At 52.9% G+C, this 19,460-nt stretch overlaps 1 protein-coding gene across 1 annotated transcript; it reads left to right on the top strand.

Moving 5' to 3' along the window:
- Positions 1 to 74: 74 nt before the first annotated feature.
- LOC102939458 (olfactory receptor 1019) lies at positions 75 to 16,277 on the top strand. The gene is given in 6 exon segments (XM_027829724.3): positions 75 to 3,062; positions 4,053 to 4,183; positions 4,666 to 4,734; positions 5,151 to 5,653; positions 15,342 to 15,943; positions 15,946 to 16,277. Coding segments are annotated over 6 exon segments (1,737 nt in total). The 5' UTR covers positions 75 to 2,947; the 3' UTR covers positions 16,263 to 16,277.
- Positions 16,278 to 19,460: the final 3,183 nt, after the last annotated feature.

The raw sequence follows: 19,460 nt of genomic DNA, 5'->3' as shown, positions 1-19,460 counted from the left end.
GCCATGGGAAGGGAAGGGAGGGGAGTATAGTGGTTAGAGCGGGGGGGCTGGGAGCCAGGACTCCTGGTTCTGTTCTCTCACTGTGTCCCTTCCCCTTGTGGGTCTCGGTTTCCTCCTGTGGGCGGCCAGCCCTCCCTCTCGCCTGGCAGTGAGCGTGCCCCGCATACTGGTCACAGTGTGTGCTGGGCTCGAGGAGTTACCACTTGCTGCCATTGCCATAGCTTGGGTGGGGGAATGGGCTCAGCTGGTTCCATGGAGCCCCTGGGCGTGACCCAGCTGTGTGCGTAGGCTTGGCATGCAACCACGGGGCTGAAAGCGGGGGCCTGAGCTCTGTGTGGGCCCAGCTCCCTGCGGGACAGCGCTGCCTGCCGCCCCCCACCCTGTTCCTTGTAGAGCCCCCACCCGGCAGACCCCACCCTGCTCCCTGCAGGACCCCCCCCATGGGATAGTGCCCTCTGTGGGCCCCCATCCTGCTCCCTATGGGACAGTCTCTCTTGCGGGGCCCCCACCCGCTCCATGCAGACTCCCCACCCTGCCCCCTGCAGGACAGTGCCCCCTGCGGGGCCCCCCATCCTGCTCCCTGTAGGGCTCCCACTCTGCAGCACTGCACCCCCTGCAGACCTCCATCCTGCTCCCTGCGGGGCCTGAGCCTACTCCCTACGGGACAGCCTCCCCTGAAGACCCCCTCCCCCCTCTTTTTTTTTGCGTGCCGGGCGCTGGGCCCCCGAGGACAGCCTGTTGGATCCAGCACCTGTTCCTGCTCCTTGTGGGACAGCCTCCCCTGCGGGCCCCCCACCCTGTTCCCTGCAGGGTCCCAAACCTGCTCCCTGCACGACTGCGCCCCCTGCAGGCACCCACCCTGCTCCCTGCACGACTGCGCCCCCTGTGGGCCCCCCATCCTGCTCCCTAGGGGGCTCCCAAACTGCAGCACTGCACCCTCTGCAGACCTCCACCCTGCTCCCTGTGGGACAGCCTCCCCTGCGGAGTCCCCACCCTGCTCCCTGCAGCCCAGCGCCCCCTAGCACCATACTGGGGCTGTGATGCCAGCACTGCCTGCTAGGGGAGAGCATCCCCTACTGAGTCCCCACCCCAGTCCTTGCACCTCAGTGCCCCCTATCTAGTGCCATACTGGGAGTGTGGGACCAGCGCTGGCTGCCAGGGGACACTGACGGTTACGCTGCATCAGGGCTGTGGCCCATGGGCTGCTGCTGGTGGTGTTGGGAAATGCTCCGTTTAGAGTAAATAGCGGGTGAAGGGCCAGGGTGTGTTTCAGGAGCCAAGCTGCAGCCAGGCGCTGACACCATCACAGGAGCTCAGGAAGTGCTGTCTGGGACCCAGGTGCAGGGCGTGGGGACCAGCTGGCTTAGTGGGGTGGGGAATGGAAGATGGGGCTGGGACACCGTCTGGTGTCTGTCCCCAGTGCGGGGGTCAGGGGCTGGGAACAGGGCATGGGGCCTCTTCCTTCTAGGAGATTGTTATCTGGCCCAGTTTGTGACCAAACTTCCCAGCATTGCCTGGCCAGTAACGAAGCTCGAGGTGTCCTGCGGCAGTGGGGGCAGCATGGTGATATTAGTCTGGGATGTGTGTGACTCGGTTTCCCCACTCACTGTGCAGGCTGCGTGTGAAGGGCTGAATTTCTCCTGGAGGGAGCGGGGAAAGAAGGGTCACACAGGCAGCAATGTACTATCTAGAACTGTCCCCATGTCACTGGAGGACAAAGGACCGGCCGGTAACTCAGCAACGGAGACCCCATGGAGCCCGCTGGGTAGCTACCAGGCACAGGGCCAGGAGGTGGGAGCCAGCTGGGATCCGAGGCTCTGGCTGCTCAGGGCCGGGGCAGCGAGGGGGAGGCTGGGTTTGGGAGCGGCAGGGCAGCCAGTGCCCCTCCCAGTTAACACTGACTTTAGGCCCCTTCAGCCCAGGTTGCGGGTGAGTAAAGGCGGTGGCTTGGTTTGCCAGGCTGGCCTTTGCCATTGCAGATACCTGCTGGTGGCATCTCTCCCGAGGGCCTGCTGGGCAGCCAGGGGGAGAAATGGGTGCTGTATCCGGCGGGCTGTCCTCGGGGGCCCAGCGCTCGGCACACGAGAAGAGGGCACTGCTGCAGAGACGGCTGGCCACCCCTGTGAATCCAGGCCGGGCAGCTGGTAGAGGTGGAGGGCTGACCAGGCCCTGGGAGGCTGTATGTTTGAGGTCTCTCCATCCTCACCCCGCTTGGGGCCCGGGAGATGCTGATCCACCACCGTCCAGCTTGGCACCAAACCCCTCAACAGTTGGAAAATCCCCCCGGGCCAGGGCCTACTGGGTATTAGAGAAGGATAGGTGTGCAATACAAGCATATCTAAGCTGCTAGGAATGCAGCCGGTGACCGGGGAAGTGGTGGGGAAAAGTGCTCTTGGGAAATGTTTACCCAATAAATTATTTAATGATGGTGTAATTAAGATTGAAGGACGTGCGGGGGTGGGGGGGTGGCTCCCTGCTCCCGGGAGGTTATTATTCACTGCGGGGCTGGGAGGCGCTGGGGAAGGTGGCAGGAGCTGAGCAGGAGAGGGAGCGAGGAGCAGCAGAGATACAGTGAAAGGAAGGGGGACGGGGGAAGGCAGAGGGGCAGGTGGAGTGAGGTAGACGGGAGGGGAGGAGGATGCCCAGGGAACTGGGGACGGCCTGACCCATCCCCGTGCAGCAGAGCATCTCCCACTGATTCCTGGGACTTGGAAGGGTCCCCGGCCAGGCCTGGGTTCGGCTGAGGGCCTGGCTTTGGCTGTGGCTGCCTAGGATTAGGGTTAGGGTCATCTGTGGTGGGGCTCTCCCTACCTTGGGACCGGTTAGGCGAGGGAGGACAGGAGAGTGCTGGGGCTAGCAGGGCATTGTGGAGGAGGGTCTGTAGGGTGTGAGCCCAGAGTAACGCCCAGCTGTATTGCACGACCCGGCCTTCCTGGCGCCTGAGCAGATGGAGCCACTCCTGGTGGTGAAGATCGGCTGCCTGGTGGCTCTGCTGTTCATCACCCTCGTCTGTGGCCTCATCCCGGCCCAGGTCAAGTGGTTCCAGATCAAAGCGGCCAAAGGTGAAGAGGGACTGGGGCTGGGGAGTGGGACAGCGGCTTTGCATCCACATCACGGGGGTGGGGCGCGCTGGGTATCCCCATACGCACCCCTCTGCTCCTCTATCATCTATCTCCATAGACACCGCTCTGCTCCTCTGTTATCTATCCCCACAGACACTCCTCTGCTCCCCTATCATCTACCTCCACAGACACCCCTCTGCTCCCCCTATCATCTACCTCCACAGACACCCCTCTGCTCCCCCTATCATCTATCCCCATAGACACCCCTCTGCTCGTTATATCTATCTATCTATCTATCTCTTGCTGCTCCTCGCTCTCATTCTCTATCCATGTATCTGTCTGTCTGGTGCTTCCCCTCCCCTAACCCCTGCAGGCTTCTGGCTCCCGGAGCAGGGGAAACCCCCTTAGTAAATAAGACAATGGGGCAGCTGCAGGCATGAATGATACCTCCACCCTGCCCCATCCCCATCACTGCCTCTCCGTCAGGGCGAAAGAAACAGCCACACTCAGGGGGCTCTGGCCCCCCTGAGGGAAACAGGTTGTGTCTGTCCAACTATGTCCCACTTTCTTAGCCATTGCTTTGCCCTTTTTCTTCTTATCTGTGCCCAGTTCTTCCTCCCTGGGGAACTGTGCTGCTTTCACTCTATCCTCTTGCCAGTTCATTAATCACCCTTGTTCTGTCAGCAGATCTTAAAGCACTTCGCTAAGGAGGTCAGTCTCATTAGCCCCATTGTACAGATGGGGAAACTGAGGTGCAGGGAGGCCAAGTGATTTACCAAGCTCACCCAACAGGCCAGTGGCTGAGCCAGAATTGGAACCCGGGTATTCCCGGTGCCAGTCCAGGGCTCTGTGCTTGCTCTCCCTGCCTCTGGCTTTCTCCTGCCCCAGGCTGTGCAGTTCCCCAGTTCGAGACCCACCTCCCAGGCTGGGATCCCCTTGCTCCGCCCTGCCCCGTGGTCTTGGCCTCACCCCAGCCCTCTCCTCCCACAGGGTGGCACCGGCGCATCCTGAGCTACATTGGCTGCTTCGCAGCAGGGGTCTTCCTGGGGGCCTGCCTCATGCACACAGCAGCCGACGCGCTGACAGACATCCAGGGGGAGCTGGGCAAGCGGTTGCGGCAGGTGAGACGGCACAGGGATGCACGGGTTCCCCTTGCTCCAGCAGGGTGGTGCACACACAGCAGGGCCCATCCCCTCCAGCAGGGGGCGCGCGCGCGCACACACACACACACACACACACACACACACACACCCCCATATCTATATCAGGGCCCATCCCTTCGAACAGGGGGTGCAGGGACACACATACAGACACACACCCACAGAGCAGGGTCCATCCCCTCCAACAGGGAGCACAGGGACACACACACACGGAGCAGGGCCCATCCCCTCCAGCGGGGGGTGCAGGGACGGACACACACAACACAGACGCAGCAGGGCCCGTCCCCTCCCGCAGGAGGTGCAGGGACACACACACACACACACACACGGAGCAGGGCCTGTCCCTTTCAGCAGGGGGCGCAGGGACAGCCCTCCAGGTGAATATGGGGTCAGTGCACCGCCTGCCCCGAGCGTGGTATCTACCTCCCCTTGTTTCCCCACAGGCTGTTGCTGGGCAGAACTTGACGGGGACACAGAACAACTCATCTAGGGCCAGTGCCTGTGGGGCTGAGGTAAGTGCCCCCAACACCTCTTGGCTGGAAGTGCCCCCACTGAGGAGAGGCGGGAAGAGGGCAACTGTGGGGAAAGATCTGTGAGAGCAGAGCCAAGGCAGGGGGAGCGACTGGCCCTTGTCAAATCTCCCCTCCCAGATAGAAGGAGAGAAGCCAGGAGTCCTGACTCCCAGTCTCCCCTGCTCTAACCCACTAGACCCTACTCGCCTCCCAGAGCCGGGGACAGAACCCAGGAGTCCTGGCTCCCAGCTCCCTGCTCTAACCACTAGACCCCACTCTCCTAAATAGCCCTCCCTTTGGGACGTGCTCTGTAGGCTACGTGTAGAGGTGGGGAAGGCCGGGCTGGGTGCCTGCATGCGAGTCCCTCTGAAACAAACCATGTCTCTCCCTCCATCTCCCCATCCCTCTCCCCACAGCTGGATTACCCCTTCGCGGAGCTCGTCATCTCCCTTGGCTTCTTCCTCGTCTTCCTCACCGAGAGCCTGGTGCTGCACTGCTGCCACTCGGCTCCACCGTCCCATGGGGCCCCGGGCAAGGACCCTGCCTGCTCAGCCCCCAGTGTCCCCTCCGTCCCGCACTCCCATGGGGTCCCGGTGCCTGGTGGCCCCTCACCTGGCTCCTTCCGGGCCCTGGTGCTCTTCATCACTCTGTCGCTGCACTCACTCTTCGAGGGGCTGGCGGTGGGGGTGCAGCAGGGCGAGGCGGGGGCCCTCCAGCTCTGCCTGGCCGTGCTGGCCCACAAGGGCGTGATCGCCTTCAGCCTGGGGCTGCAGCTGGTGCAAAGTGGCACCCGGCCCCGCTGGAGGCTGCTCTACCTGGGCATCTTTGCCCTCATGTCCCCCTCCGGCATGGCCGTGGGCATCGGGCTCTCGCTCTCGGGCGGAGCAGCCAGTGGGCTGGCCATGGCCCTGCTGGAGGGGCTGGCAGCTGGCACTTTCCTGTACATCACCTTCCTGGAGATCCTGCCCCACGAGCTGAGCTCCAGTGAGCCGCCGCTGGCCAAGTTTTCCTTCATCGCACTGGGTTTCACTGTCATGGCCACCATCGCCGTCTGGGCCTGAGGGGGAGGCAGGACTGGGTGGGGGACCCAGGGGTGGCGTCCCCGTGCCCTGCAGAGATGGACCCCAAATGGTCTTTCCCCTCTAGGGGGCGTAGGATGACCAGATAGCAAGTGTGAAAAATCGGGGGGGGGGGGGTAATAGGTGCCTATATAAGAAAAAGCCCCCAAAATTGAGACATCTGTTCACCCTAAGGGGGCGATGGCTCCCATCCGGCCCCTGCGCAGGGGACTGGCTGGATTGGGGGGTGGGGAATGGGACATGGGGCCTTTCCCCTCTAGGGGGTGCCGGCTCCTATCTGGCCCCAGGGTGGGGACTGGCTGGCTCATGGGGTGGGGAATGGGCCATGGGGCCTTTCCCCTCTAGGGGGTGCCGGCTCTCATCCGGCCCCAGGACAGGGACTGGCTGGATCAAAGGGCGGGGGCATGGGGCCTTTCTCTTCTAGGGGGCGCCAGCCCCAGGACAGGGACTGGCTGGCTCATGGGGCAGGGACTGGGACACCTAGTGGCTGTCCACTGGCTTGTGTGACACAAGCTGGGAGGTTCTCAGTATGTTTCCAGACGGCCCAGGCAGCTCCCACCCCAGCTGTTGAGCCAGCCAGCTCCTTTGAGTCCTATGAGCAAAGTAATCTCCCCACCACACCGTACTGGGGTCTGTCCCTCTCTCCTGGTGTCTGGGCCTCTGAACAGGCTGATGAGCCTGCCCTAGCCCGGGCTAACAGAGCAGGGGCCTTTAGCTCAGCCAGTACAGGCTCATGGGCTTAGCATGAGGGGTGATGAGTTTAATTCCCCGCTGCTGGTTACGCGTCCTGCGGCATGGTGTTATAGAGCTGAACTCTCTCCCGCTCTCGAGGGCTACAGCCCATGGGCAGCGCTGCGCCAACCCCTCAGCTCACCCCTTCCTCCAGGGCTTAGGCTGCCAAAGCTGCCTAGGGGTGTTGGGTGCCTGCTTCCCCTGCCTAGCAATTGCTGTCCAAATCCCTTAGGCAACTTGGAGAGGGCCAGCCACGGGACTTCTAACAGCGTGGGCCTCTTGGATGCAGTTGATGCCACGTAGGGTTGCCAGCCCTCCCTTAATTAAAGATCATGTCACAGGATGAAACCTCCAGGAATGTCGGCAACCCTAGTGCCAAGGCCAGGGTGGCTGTGAGATGAAGCTACAATCTCTGTGCAGCTTGTGAACCATGGGTTCCTTGGCCCTTGCAGAGACTCCTGGGAAATAGCTGGAAGCCCAATTACAATTGGAAACAAGTCTCCATTTTTTGTAACTGGGAGGGTGATTAACCCACGGAACAAACTCCCTGGGGCCTTTCGGGAAGACACTTTAGCCAAACGTGCATTCCTGGGCTCAGTGCTGGGGGAGCTGGGTGGAATTTAGCAGCCTGTGGTAGACAGGAGGTGGGACTGCAGCTTGGTGGCCCTCCAAACGCCTGGCTCATGGGTGCCTGTTTTTTAGACCATTTGTTCAATGGATGTTGCCGCTGCAATAAATAATGGCTCGTGTTTTGTGTGTCTTTGCTTGTGGTTCCTTTGGGCCCCTTTCAGTGGGACAGCATCCATGGACCAATGGGACCATCCCCCACTGAGTGGATTTTGGGGATGCGGCCGAGACCCGGCACTGCTAAGTGCTAAGTGCCCAGGGAAAGCCTGAGGTGGGCTTTGAAGCCAATCCAACAGAGCATATATTACAGAAAGGCCCACCGTTTTCAAAAGGAATGGGTTTTTTTGGGAGCCTGGCATGCACCCCCTTTAAGAGCTCTGGCTTTTATAAAGGGCCAAGCCCCCGCTCTTGCAAAACCAGACCTCTTTAATGTGGCTCAGTGTGGACACCCAGCAACTGCAGTGCCCCAAATCACTAGTCACAAAAATCATCCCGTGCCCTGGTTCAGCGAGGAATGATCTGCAAGGCAGGCCAGTGCCACACTGATTGTGAACAGCATCGTACCACGTACAGCCCGCAGCTGGGTAAGATGTTCTGTCCGTGTACTGGAAATAGGTTCTGATAGTTCGCATCCAGCAGAGGTGACCAATCGGTCTCCTGCCAGAGTGGAGATGTTTGCCCATCGCTCTGAAGAACTCTCCCACCCATATAGCGCTGTCCACATCGATGCTTTAGTCCATGAAACTTATATTGGTCGGGGGTGTGTGTGTGTTTTTTTCATACCCCTGACCGACAAAAGTGTTGCCAGCAAAAGTGCTAATGTAGACATAGCCTGTTAGGGGCTGATACGAGCTCACTGCTTAACAGCCACGTTTTCTAGGCGCTCTAAAATCCACACACTGAGTCACATTGTTTTGAAATTTGACGTGTCTCCTTAGTGTCTGAGCTAGGGTAAGTGGGGCAAATTTGGAGTCACTTGGTCCAGGGGTTCCTGAGAGACAACGCCTGTAAACTGAGGACCTGAGAGTGAAACACTGCGATTGGCTCTGGTTTGGTTTCAGACAGGCATTGAGCCCATGTCTCTCTCCTCGGCCAAGGATGCTGGTTGTACGAGGCAAATTGGTCCCCCTGGGCTGGCCCGCAGTGACAAAGGATGATTCCCTGGGAGACAGCTCTGCAATGTCTGCCGATCCCAGCACCCCTCAGCTGGGCTGTGTCTCTCACTGGGCACAGAGCAGGGGCTGGGCTGTTGGTGGGAGAGGGGCAGGGAGTCGCTTGCTGCCCAAAGCTCTTGTCAGGACAGGATGGCAGACGAGCTCTGGAGGGAGACAGTGAGGCAGGCACCAGGCGACAAGGCCATTCCTGCCGCGGATGGGCTGAGGATTGCAAGCTCATATCTCAGATCAATTTCCTGCCATAGGAAGGTACGTAGCATGCTGGCTCATCGGCCCGTCTAACCTGGTATTCTCTTCCCTGCCCCCCATCACACCCCGGGGTCAATCAGGCCTGGTCTCCCCACCTTTCCTCCCACATCAGACCCCTGGGTCATCCAGCCCACTGACCCCAGCTAGTCCGGGAACCCCCAGCTCTCTGCTGCACCAGGACAGACCCAGGGTCCGGACACTGCAGCCACCCAGGGGGCCCATGTCCCGGCTGGTTACACAATGTGTCCATGGAGCCAGTTTCACACCCACTGCCATGCAGGAGCAGTTGGGGCTGCCAGTCAGGACTGAGGGGCACTGGCAGACCTGTGGGTGGGGCAGCTCATAGCTGGTGTTATTCCAGCCTCAAGCTCCATCCCGGCAGCTCTTCCAGTGCCACTGAATCCTTGAGGAGGAGTGAGGGAGCGACTGGTCCTTGTCACACCTCCCATCCCAGAGCTGAGCGAGAACCCAGGAGTCCTGGCTTCCAGCCCCCTCTGCTCTAACCACTAGACACTAGTGGGTTAGAGCAGGTGGGGCGGGGTGGGGGGTGGGAGAACAGAACCAGGACTCCTGGGTTCTACCCATAGCTGTGGGAGGGGAATGGGATTTCGTAGGTTAGAGTTGGGGGATTGGGAATCAAGAATCCCAGGTGTAGCAGAAAGAAAGTCTGAAACATGAGGCCTTGTATCAAAGGCCCTGTATGAGGCCTGAGGCCTGAACTAAAGAGGTGGGTCAAGCCCTGCTAATATCAAGCAAAGTTAGCAAGAGACAGGCTGAGAGCAGAAGTCAGGCCCTGCCTGTGTAACACCAACAAACCTTGGTCGTCAGCAGGCGGGATTGAGCCTGGGTCCTGTAGGAGCTTAGTGCATGAGCCTTCACTGCATCAGCTAAGAGCCAACTGCTGTTAGCTAAGGCTGTAGAGCAGATTCATTAACTCTGCCGAAGTGGTCTCAGTGCCACCAGGTGGGACAGAACGCCACAGCCAGGAGGTGTGTGGGTTACCCAGGCTCACAGAACCTGGCAAGAACAGGGCTGGGATTGCAGAAACACACACATTCCTGAGAAGTGCTAGGCCAAGGACACTCACGCAAACGCACTCCAGAAGGGTGGTAGCAGGACAGCCTGGTACCAAGTATGGGGTACAAACACTCATCCAAGAATACACTGACCCCCTCTTAGTGATACGGGCAGGATGGGAGTGTAATGAATAAAAATGGTTTGATTGAACCACCATGTACAAGGTAAAGGGTGCTAACTAACCATGTCAAAGGGGCAGTAACTAACTATGTCAGAGGGGCAATATGTAACTTGTTTGTATCGGTGAATAATGAGGGGTCTCACATGCAGTGTCTTTGGCCAGCCTAGGGGACAGTGAAAAGTCCCACCGCTCACTGAGCAGCGTCTATTGTCACAGGCTACATGTCATAGTATCCTCATAGAGTCTGCCGGGTGCTATTACCGTGCTTCGTCGACAATAAAGTTGGCCGGGTGCCTTCGCTACTAAGCAAAGTGTTTTGGGTTTTGTGGGCAGTTTGATCAGAACCTGCTGTACGGCCACAGCCAGTGCAGCATGCAGAAAAAACACACACGTGGAGCCAACAACTGACCCCGCCCGCTGTAAAAACTATAACTTTTAACCTTTAAAACAAAGAGAGAGAGAGAGAGGCAGGGGAAAGGTGTGAAGAGCAATCTAGGAAGGTAGGGAGACCTGAGCCAAGAGAGATTATCAAGGTATCTTAAAGTACCGGCAGCAGCAGCCAGTTTAGCAAACTGAGAAAGGATATAAAAGAAAACTGGTAGGTAAAAATATTTGAGAAAGAAGGGTCTATTTTTATCTCTGAGCAAGGAGTGTGTGGCTTCGTGGGTTAAAGCAGTTGTGAACCCGCACCCCTGGTTTTTATCCTGGCTTTGAGAGGATAGTGGGGGTCATTACCTGAATTTGTTCCCCCAGTGTTTGTTGCTTTTGTCTGCATGCCAAATGGATTGCGGGAGTGCCCTTACATACTGCAGTTAACTGTTTTTTGGGCACCTCCAGGCATTAATGCATCAATTCTAGGTGTTAACCTGCTCAATTTTGGGTTTTCACTTTGAAATTCTTTATTCACTCCCCCAAGATTGAGTCTCAGCTTCTGTCTCCTATTGTGCTCTGTGAACTGTTCCATTTTTTCCTTCATCTGAGTTACCAATCCAGTGAATGTACTGTTTGCTACTTCTCCCTACTGGGCACTTATTTGTCCCATTCTGTCAGGCACCAGTCTAGGTCTCAGTTTAAGTTTTACCAGAACCTGGATTTATCTTACAGTGGTGGTTGCACTACAGTGGCCCCTGTTTCATTTTTTTAATTTTGCTAGGGCTACCTTTTTCCATTTCTGTCCCCACTCTTCAGGCACAGGATAGCTACCACAAGCCTGTTGTTGACCGCAAATATTTATAACAGGATGGCACGTCTTTTTTGCAGAGTTTTTCAGCTGTTTCCAATGTTTTATTCTGTTCCTGTTCTTGCTGTAAGGTAAACTCTCGTATGTGGTTACCTTACTTTACCATCTGTACATTTATGCTCCATCTGTCTCTTAAGTTTTTACATTTCCTTTTATGACTTATGGACAGATTTTATTTTTCAATTGTTTTTAGTTTCTTATGGTGGGCCTCGGAATGTTAGGCTCCTGAATCATGATTGAGGAGTGGGGTTTTATGAGTGAGCCTTGGTGGTACCCAAATAATGAATACATATGGATAATATGTGTGACAGTGCCCCCCATAAGGCTTTATGGAAATATACTTCTGAATGTATATATGACATAACTAGAATGTGTTTTATGCTACATATGTCATGTAACATATCTCTGTAAAGGTTATAATCTACTGAATCTATTAATCCTATTTGTATGCATGTATCATTTCTGTATTCAAAGTTATGAATATTGGCTGCATACTTGTTTGATTCTGAGTAGGTTTTAGTGAAGTGGTTGGTCAGCTTCCTGAGAAAAGACTATTCTCAGTAAGTGCTCAATCAAGAAGCCCTTAAGCCAACAATGAACTTGGAGACGCCAATCCACATCTGGGCTTTCCCAGGAATGTGGCTTGGCTGGTAAGAAACTCAGTCATGCACAGACATGTGACTTGCCCGGGTGACTCCAAAACTCCATTTTGTAGATGGACTTTGCATAGGCGAGAGGAGGAGGTCCCCACCCACAAGAGAAAGTCTATTTAAACCCCTGGGAGACCCCTCCATTTGATCTTCAGCTGTCTAAAGAGAGAGCCTCTCCATCCCCAAAGATACCTGAAAGAAACTGGAACAAAGGACAGTAACTACAGGGGGTGTGGGTGCTTGCTGGACCCAGACTAGAAGGAGGCTAGTCTGTAAAAGGAAGCTTACTGGATGACGATTTTATCTGTATTCAGTTTTATTACTGTACTAGACGTAGACTTGCATGTTCTATTTTATTTTGCTTGGTAATTCACTTTGTTCTGTCTGTTACTACCTGGAACCACTTAAATACTACTTCCTGTATTTAATAAAATCACTTTTTACTTATAAATTAACCCAGAGTATGTATTAATACCTGGGGGGAGAGAGGGGGCAAACAGCTGTGCATATCTCTCTATCAGTGTTATAGAGGGCGAACAATTTATGAGTTTACCCTGTATAAGCTTTATACAGGGTAAAACGGATTTATTTGGGGTTTGGACCCCATTGAGAGTTGGGCATCTGAGTGTCAAGGACAGGAACACTGCCTAAGTTGCTTTCAATTAGGCCTACAGCTGTTAGGGGACATGGTTCAGACCTGGGTCTGGGTTTGCAGCAAGGTAGCGGGTCTGGCTTAAACCAGGCAAGGCACTGAAGTCCTAAGCTGCCAGTGCAGGAAAGCAGGAGCGGAAGTAGTCTTGGCACATCAGTTGGCAACCCCAAGGGGGTTTCTGTGATCCAACCCGTCACTATATGGATATGGCATATATATGTACACATAAATATGTATATAAATACAGCTTCCATATCAGGAGAGTTTAATAAGACTGGGACTTTTGAGCTTGGAAAAGAGACTACTGAGGGTGGTTAAGATTGAGGTCTATAAAATCATGATTGGCGTGGGGAAAGTAAATAAGAAAGTGTTATTTACTCCTTCTCATAACACACAAACTAGGGGTCACCAAATGAAATTAACAGGCAGCAGGTTTAAAACAAACAAAAGGAAGTCTTTCTTAACAGAACACACAGTCAACCTGTGGAACTCTGCCAGAGGATGTTGTGAAGGCCAAGACTATAACAGGGTTCAAAAAACAACTAGATAAATTCATGAATGATAGGTCCATCAATGGCTATTAACCAGGATGGACTGGGATGGCATTCCTAGCCTTTGTTTATCAGAAGCTTGGAGTGGGAGGCAGGGGATGGATCACTTGATGATTACCTGTTCTGTTCATTCCCTCTGGGGCACCTGATATTGGCCGCTGTCGGAAGACAGGATACTGGTTTAGATGGACCTTTGGTCTGACCCAGTATGGCCGTTCTTTTGTATGGTACATACGGGTATGTATGTGTACATATGACACCACCTTATATCCAAGCATAAATTATTTTTCCAGTCTGGTGTTTTAGTCTGGCCCTTTTACTTTGGTGCTGCAGATAGCTTATCCTGACTGCTGGTTTTCACCCTCTGGAGTAAGCTTCGCTAGACAGGAGTGGCTAGCTTCTCTGTTCCATTGGTTGCATTGCTCTGTGATATGCCAGTAGCTGACATAGATCCAGCTGTTTCTTATAGATGCTGTTTTCCAGATAACCTACTGAATGCACGGTAACCAATTTATGAAATATTGCTGTGTCAGGTATATTAGTATTGGTACCGAGACACTGAACCAGATGGTTTAGAATAACATTTGCCTTACTTAGGATGCAGTGTCACTGACTCAGATTATGACTAGTACTAACAAGGGAGTGGAGAAACGTTCCCAGGGACAGTTTTTGTTGGAACCATTCCAGGGCCAGGAATCTGCCTGGTTTGGACAAAATGACATTTATGTTCACGGAAAAAAGCTTTGCCAATTTTTTTTTTACCAGTCCTAACTGGGCATGGGAGGCCAGGTTTGTTACAGTGTTTCGGTGCCTGGTGAGATTTTCAGACTCTTCTAGGTGCCTAATTCCCTTTGCTTTCAGTGGTGCGGGTACCTCAGTGGTTTGAAAATCCCACTAAATGCCAAAATGCCTTCCAAACCTTGCCCTTAAACATCTCTAGAAATCTGGCCCTGAGTCACTGTTTGGCAGCACTGGGGATGCAGGCTGGGTCTTCTAAGGGCCCCGCCAGCTCCCTGCTGGTGGCCCCTGTTGTGTGAATGTAGATGGACTAAATGGGCCAAGGTGCTAACAGAGCCCATCACTGTCCAGCACTAGCCAGTGTGAAACAAGGGGCAGGGACTGGGACCCAGAGACCTCCCCCAGCTCGTGCCATGGCAAACATGCCGAAAACAGCCCTTAACCTTTGATTAACACCACAGAAAAGGAGGGGAAAAAGCCTAGACCTTTGAATTGTGAAGCATTAAATCCGGCTGTCATTTGCACAACCCCCCTAGTTCCCTTTCCCGTGTGCTGGGACAGTCTGGGCAGGAAATCCGGCTTGTCTGCCAGTCTCTTGTCTGCCAGGTATCTGTGCTGGTGATAATGAACCACAGGGGGAGAGAAGTGAGCTGAGACTGGCTGGAGCTGCTGTTCATAGAATCATAGAATCATAGAATATCAGGGTTGGAAGGGACCTCAGGAGATCATCTAGTCCAACCCCCTGCTCAGAGCAGGACCAATCCCCAACTAAATCATCCCAGCCAGGGCTTTGTCAAGCCTGACCTTAAAAATATCTAAGGAAGGAGATTCCACCACCTCCCTAGGTAACGCATTCCAGTGTTTCACCACCCTCCTAGTGAAAAAGTTTTTCCTAATATCCAACCTAAACCTCCCCCACTGCAACTTGAGACCATTACTCCTTGTTCTGTCATCAGCTACCACTGAGAACAGTCTAGATCCATCCTCTTTGGAACCCCCTTTCAGGTAGTTGAAAGCAGCTATCAGATCCCCCCTCATTCTTCTCTTCCGCAGACTAAACAATCCCAGTTCCCTCAGCCTCTCCTCATAAGTCATGTGTTCCAGTCCCCTGTTGTCGGAGCTGCTGTTGTTAAAGTCGATCCCGTTTCATCCCGGGTGGTGTTTGTGGTTCTCCGGAGCAGACAGGGGGTGACGATGTCATCTGGGTCCCTCTCTCTGGCCTGGGCTGGCCAGGACATCTCTCAGGATCAGGGATGGGGTGGGAAGCAGTCCCGATGGTGAATTTCACTCCAGTAGCCCCCATCTCTTCTTCCTCATTCCTGCCCCTCCCCCCCACCCCAAGTCTCTGTCATGAAGGGCCCTGAAGGGAGTGGTGGGCAGAATAGTCCCTCCCCCATTGATTTGTCCCCCAGTTTCCAACACACAAATTAGGTTAACTGACTTCTGGCCCAACAGCCCTCTCGTTTCCCAGACATGAGCTTGTCACAGGCCTTGAGGGACACCCGGAGGCCTTTTGTTTGGGCCAATTCAGTCTCCATCTCCCTTTCGTACCCTTTGCCACCCACTGCTGTTAGTGTAGGTTGCTGTGACCGTGTAGGGACTTTCCCTCACTCTTTACAGTTCAGCTCACAAGGAGGGTAAATGTCTCAGGCCAACTCTCACACCACTGACCTTCCTCTGCCTGCAGGGGATGGACCCCCTGGAGCCAACGGGGAGGGAGAACAACACCTCAGTGACCGAATTCATCTTCCTCGGTCTCTCCAGCAACCCAGCAGAGCAACTCATCCTCTTTGGGGTCTTCACAGCCATCTACCTGGTGGCCCTGATGGGCAACATGCTCATCTTACTGCTGGTCAGGCTGGACTCCCGGCTCCACACACCCATGTACTTCTTTCTGGTCAACCTCTCGATGGTGGACATCGGCTACACCAGCTCCACCATGCCCAAGATGCTGGCCAATTACCTGTCGCAGGACAAGTCCATCTCATGGGCCGGTGGCCTCTCCCAGATGTTCTTCTTCATCTCCTTTGGGGGGATCGAGTGCCTGCTACTGGGGGTCATGGCCTACGACTGCTACGTGGCCATCTGTCACCCGCTACAATACGGTGCGTTCATGAGCTGGCTGGTGTGCGCCCTGCTGGCTGCAGCCGCCTGGGCCATGGGCTTGACCAATTCGGCCGTGCACTCATCCCTGAAGTCCATCCTGTCCTTCTGCCGGGGCAACATCCTCCACCACTTCTTCTGCGACATCCCCCCACTCTTCCAGCTCTCCTGCTCTGACACCCAGGCCAACCAGGCTGTCACCATTGCTGTAGACGGCGTGCTATCATCTTCAGCTCCTTGCTGGGGACCCTGGCATCCTATGTGTACATCACGCTGGCCATCCTTAGGATCTGCATGAGGGAAGGGCGCCTCAAGGCCTTCTCCACCTGCCCCTCCCACCTGACCGTGGTCAGCCTCTACTTTGGCACAATCCTCTTCACCTACCTCCGCCCCAACTCCACCTACTTGCAGGAGCAGGACCGGTCACTGCCCGTGCTCTATGGCATTGTCATCCCCATGCTCAACCCCATCATCTACAGCCTGAGGAACAAGGATGTGAAAAGGGCGCTCCGAAAAGCCCTGGCTAGGAGCTAGGTAGGTGTTGTCTTCTAATGGCCAGTGCACAGGTTTGGGAGTCTGGACTCCTGGGTTCCATGCCCAGTTGAGGGAAGGACTCTGGGTGTGTGTACACAAGGGATTGTGATTCTATCTGGCAAAATTGAAAGTTTTTTCTTTTGTCTGAATATTTTTCAGTTTTCGATGGTATTGGGTGTAACACTTTTGGATTTGGGACAAAATAGTTTGGTTTGTCTTTTCTGAAAACCTCCAAAAAAAAAGAAGCAAATTTTCAATTTTTTGACAAAAAGTCAACAGTTTCTGAAGAGTTGTTTTCCCATTGGGAGGAGGAACGGGTAACTCACATTAATGACATACACTCCTCTTGTTCCTGCGTCAGCTGCTGGAATTTATACATGGGGAAACCTCAATCCAAGATATTTGCAAAGGAGCATGCTTCATCCACAGTTTATGGATGTCATGTCATGTTGTACAACTGCTTTGCTAATCTGAGACCTGGTTGAAAATGTCATTTGTTTCCATAGGAAATAAAGAAAACATAATTAAAAAGAGGTTTGTTTTGTAAAAAACAATATGCCACACAAATCTTTTATTTGTTAGGTTGGTTGGTTAGTTGTTTTTTTCAACAAAAAAACAACCCCCGTGCCCCACATAAATTGTTTTTCAAAAACAGTTTTTTGTAAAGATCTTGTTTTTGGTAAAACATCCAATTTTGGTAAAAACGTTCAGCCTCAGAAACCATTTTGGGTAAAATGTTTCTGGTTTTGGTAAAAATGTCCAGTAAAATGATAAAATGATTGGTTTTAAAAACTTTCCATGGTAAAAAAAGAAAAGAAAAAAAAAGTCGGCTTTAGAAACCAGAAATGGTTAAACAGGCATTTTCCCCAAAATTGAAAAATGTTCAGTTTCTGTGTTTTCTACGGAAATCTGGAAATTATCAGCAAAAATGACATTTTCCTGCAAACTTTCCTGATTTGGACAAAAACCCCTTTTGCTCCTTGGAAAAATGGTTGGGTGAAATAATTTTTTCCATCTCTATGGCTAGCCCATCCAGAGAGGACTTAATGACTAATAATTATGGACAACTGATCATTGAGAATCGATTATTATTCATCATTAATTATTTATTATTGGTATGGCTCTAGCCCCTGTGACCCAGAGTAATGGACCTGGAACCCCATTGTGCCGGGTGCTGCACAGACAGAATTAAAAGAAGGTTCCACCCCAAACAGCTGATTGTCTGTCCTGTTCAATGCCCGTAACGATGCTCTGGGTGGACCTATTGCAAGGTTCCTGTCACTGTAACTTTGGGGGGGTGAGGTGGCACTGGGCACTTGTACATTAGTGACCTGTTAGGTGTGTGAGGCGATCCCTGTAGCGATAGCAATATTCCAAGGAGAGAATCCTGGCTGTGACTGCAGCAATGACTGATTTAGCTGGGGTGTTTTAGACCTTATGGTTGGATCCAATACTTCTTCTCCTAGATTCATCTCTTTGTCTCTGGTCCTTCCTTAACGTCAAATCCCAGAAACAAATGTTATTGTTTTAACATTTGGAGCTGGGCTCAGTACAGAAGCCAAGGGGAAGGTTCTCTGGCGTAGGATATGCTGGAGGTCAGGCAGCATGTGCCGAATGCTCCCTCCTGGCCTTATAGTCTATGGGCCAGACCCCAGCTGGTGGGAATCAGCCATAGAGCCATTGGAATCAATGGGCCAGATCCCCAGCTGGGGGGAATCAGCCATAGTGCCACTGGGGTCAATGGGTCAGACCCCCAGTTGGCAGGAATTGGCTGTAGCTCCATTGGGGTCAATGGACCCAATATGCAACTGGTGGGAGTCAGCCGTAGCTCCACTGGGGTCAATGGGCGAGACCCCCAGCTAGTATGAATTGGCCATAGCTCTGGTGGAGTCAATGGACCCAATCAGTAGTTTGTGTGAATCAGCCATTGCTATGCTGGTGTCAATGGGCCAGAGCCCCAGCTGTTGTAAATAGGTATCACTTCACCCAAGTCAATGGGCCAGTGTCATAAATATAAAGGGAAGGGTAAACCCCTGTAAAATCCCTCCTGGCCAGAGGAAATCTCCTCTCACCTGTAAAGGGTTAAGAAGCTAAAGGTAACCTCGCTGGCACCTGACCAAAATGACCAATGAGGAGACAAGATAATTTCAAAAGCTGGGAGGAGGGAGAGAAACAAAGGGTATGTGTGTCTGTCTATATTTTGTCTTTGCCGGGGATAGACCAGGAATGAAGCCTTAGAACTTTTAGTAAGTAATCTAGCTAGGTACGTGTTAGATTATGATTTCTTTAAATGGCTGAGAAAAGAATTGTGCTGAATAGAATAACTATTTCTGTCTGTGTATCTTTTTTGTAACTTAAGGTTTTGCCTAGAGGAGTTCTCTATGTTTTGAATCTAATTACCCTGTAAGGTATCTACCATCCTGATTTTACAGGGGGAATTTCTTATTTCTAATTACTTCTATTTCTATTAAAAGTCTTCTTGTAAGAAAACTGAATGCTTTTTCATTGTTCTCAGATCCAAGGGTTTGGGTCTGTGGTCACCTATGCAAATTGGTGAGGCTTTTTATCCAACATTTCCCTGGAAAGGGGGGGGTGCAAGTGTTGGGAGGATTGTTCATTGTTTTTAAGATCTAAGGGTCTGGGTCTGTAGTCACCTAGGCAAATTGGTGAGGCTTTTTACCAAACCTTGTCCAGGAAGTGGGGTGCAAGGTTTGGGGAAGTATTTTGGGGGGAAAGACGTGTCCAAATAGCTCTTCCCCAGTAACCAGTATTTGTTTGGTGGTGGTAGCGGCCAATCCAAGGACAAAGGGTGGAATATTTTGTACCTTGGGGAAGTTTTGACCTAAGCTGGTAAAGATAAGCTTAGGAGGTTTTTCATGCAGGTCCCCACATCTGTACCCTAGAGTTCAGAGTGGGGGAGGAACCTTGACATGGTGGCATAGTGGTGGGATTAACCTGAAATCATTTTGAGATCCAGTTGAGATTTTTTTGAACTAGAAATACATATTTTAAAAAAAGGAAGTCCAGAAGCAGCTGAAACTGAAAGCAGCTTGTTTTTTTCTCTGCTTTGTGGCCAAGCAGAGACAAAAGGGGATTATCTTTGTGAATTGCAGGTTTTCTTTGCCTGGAGGCAGGGTACTTAACTCCTGCAGGGAAATTCACAGTCTTCCAACCCAGAGTTTTTTTTTCCCCTAAAAG

This window comes from Chelonia mydas, chromosome 13 (genome assembly GCF_015237465.2).
Source record: "Chelonia mydas isolate rCheMyd1 chromosome 13, rCheMyd1.pri.v2, whole genome shotgun sequence".
NCBI classification, from domain to species: Eukaryota; Metazoa; Chordata; order Testudines; family Cheloniidae; genus Chelonia; species Chelonia mydas.
This window is presented reverse-complemented; position numbering and strand designations above follow the sequence as displayed.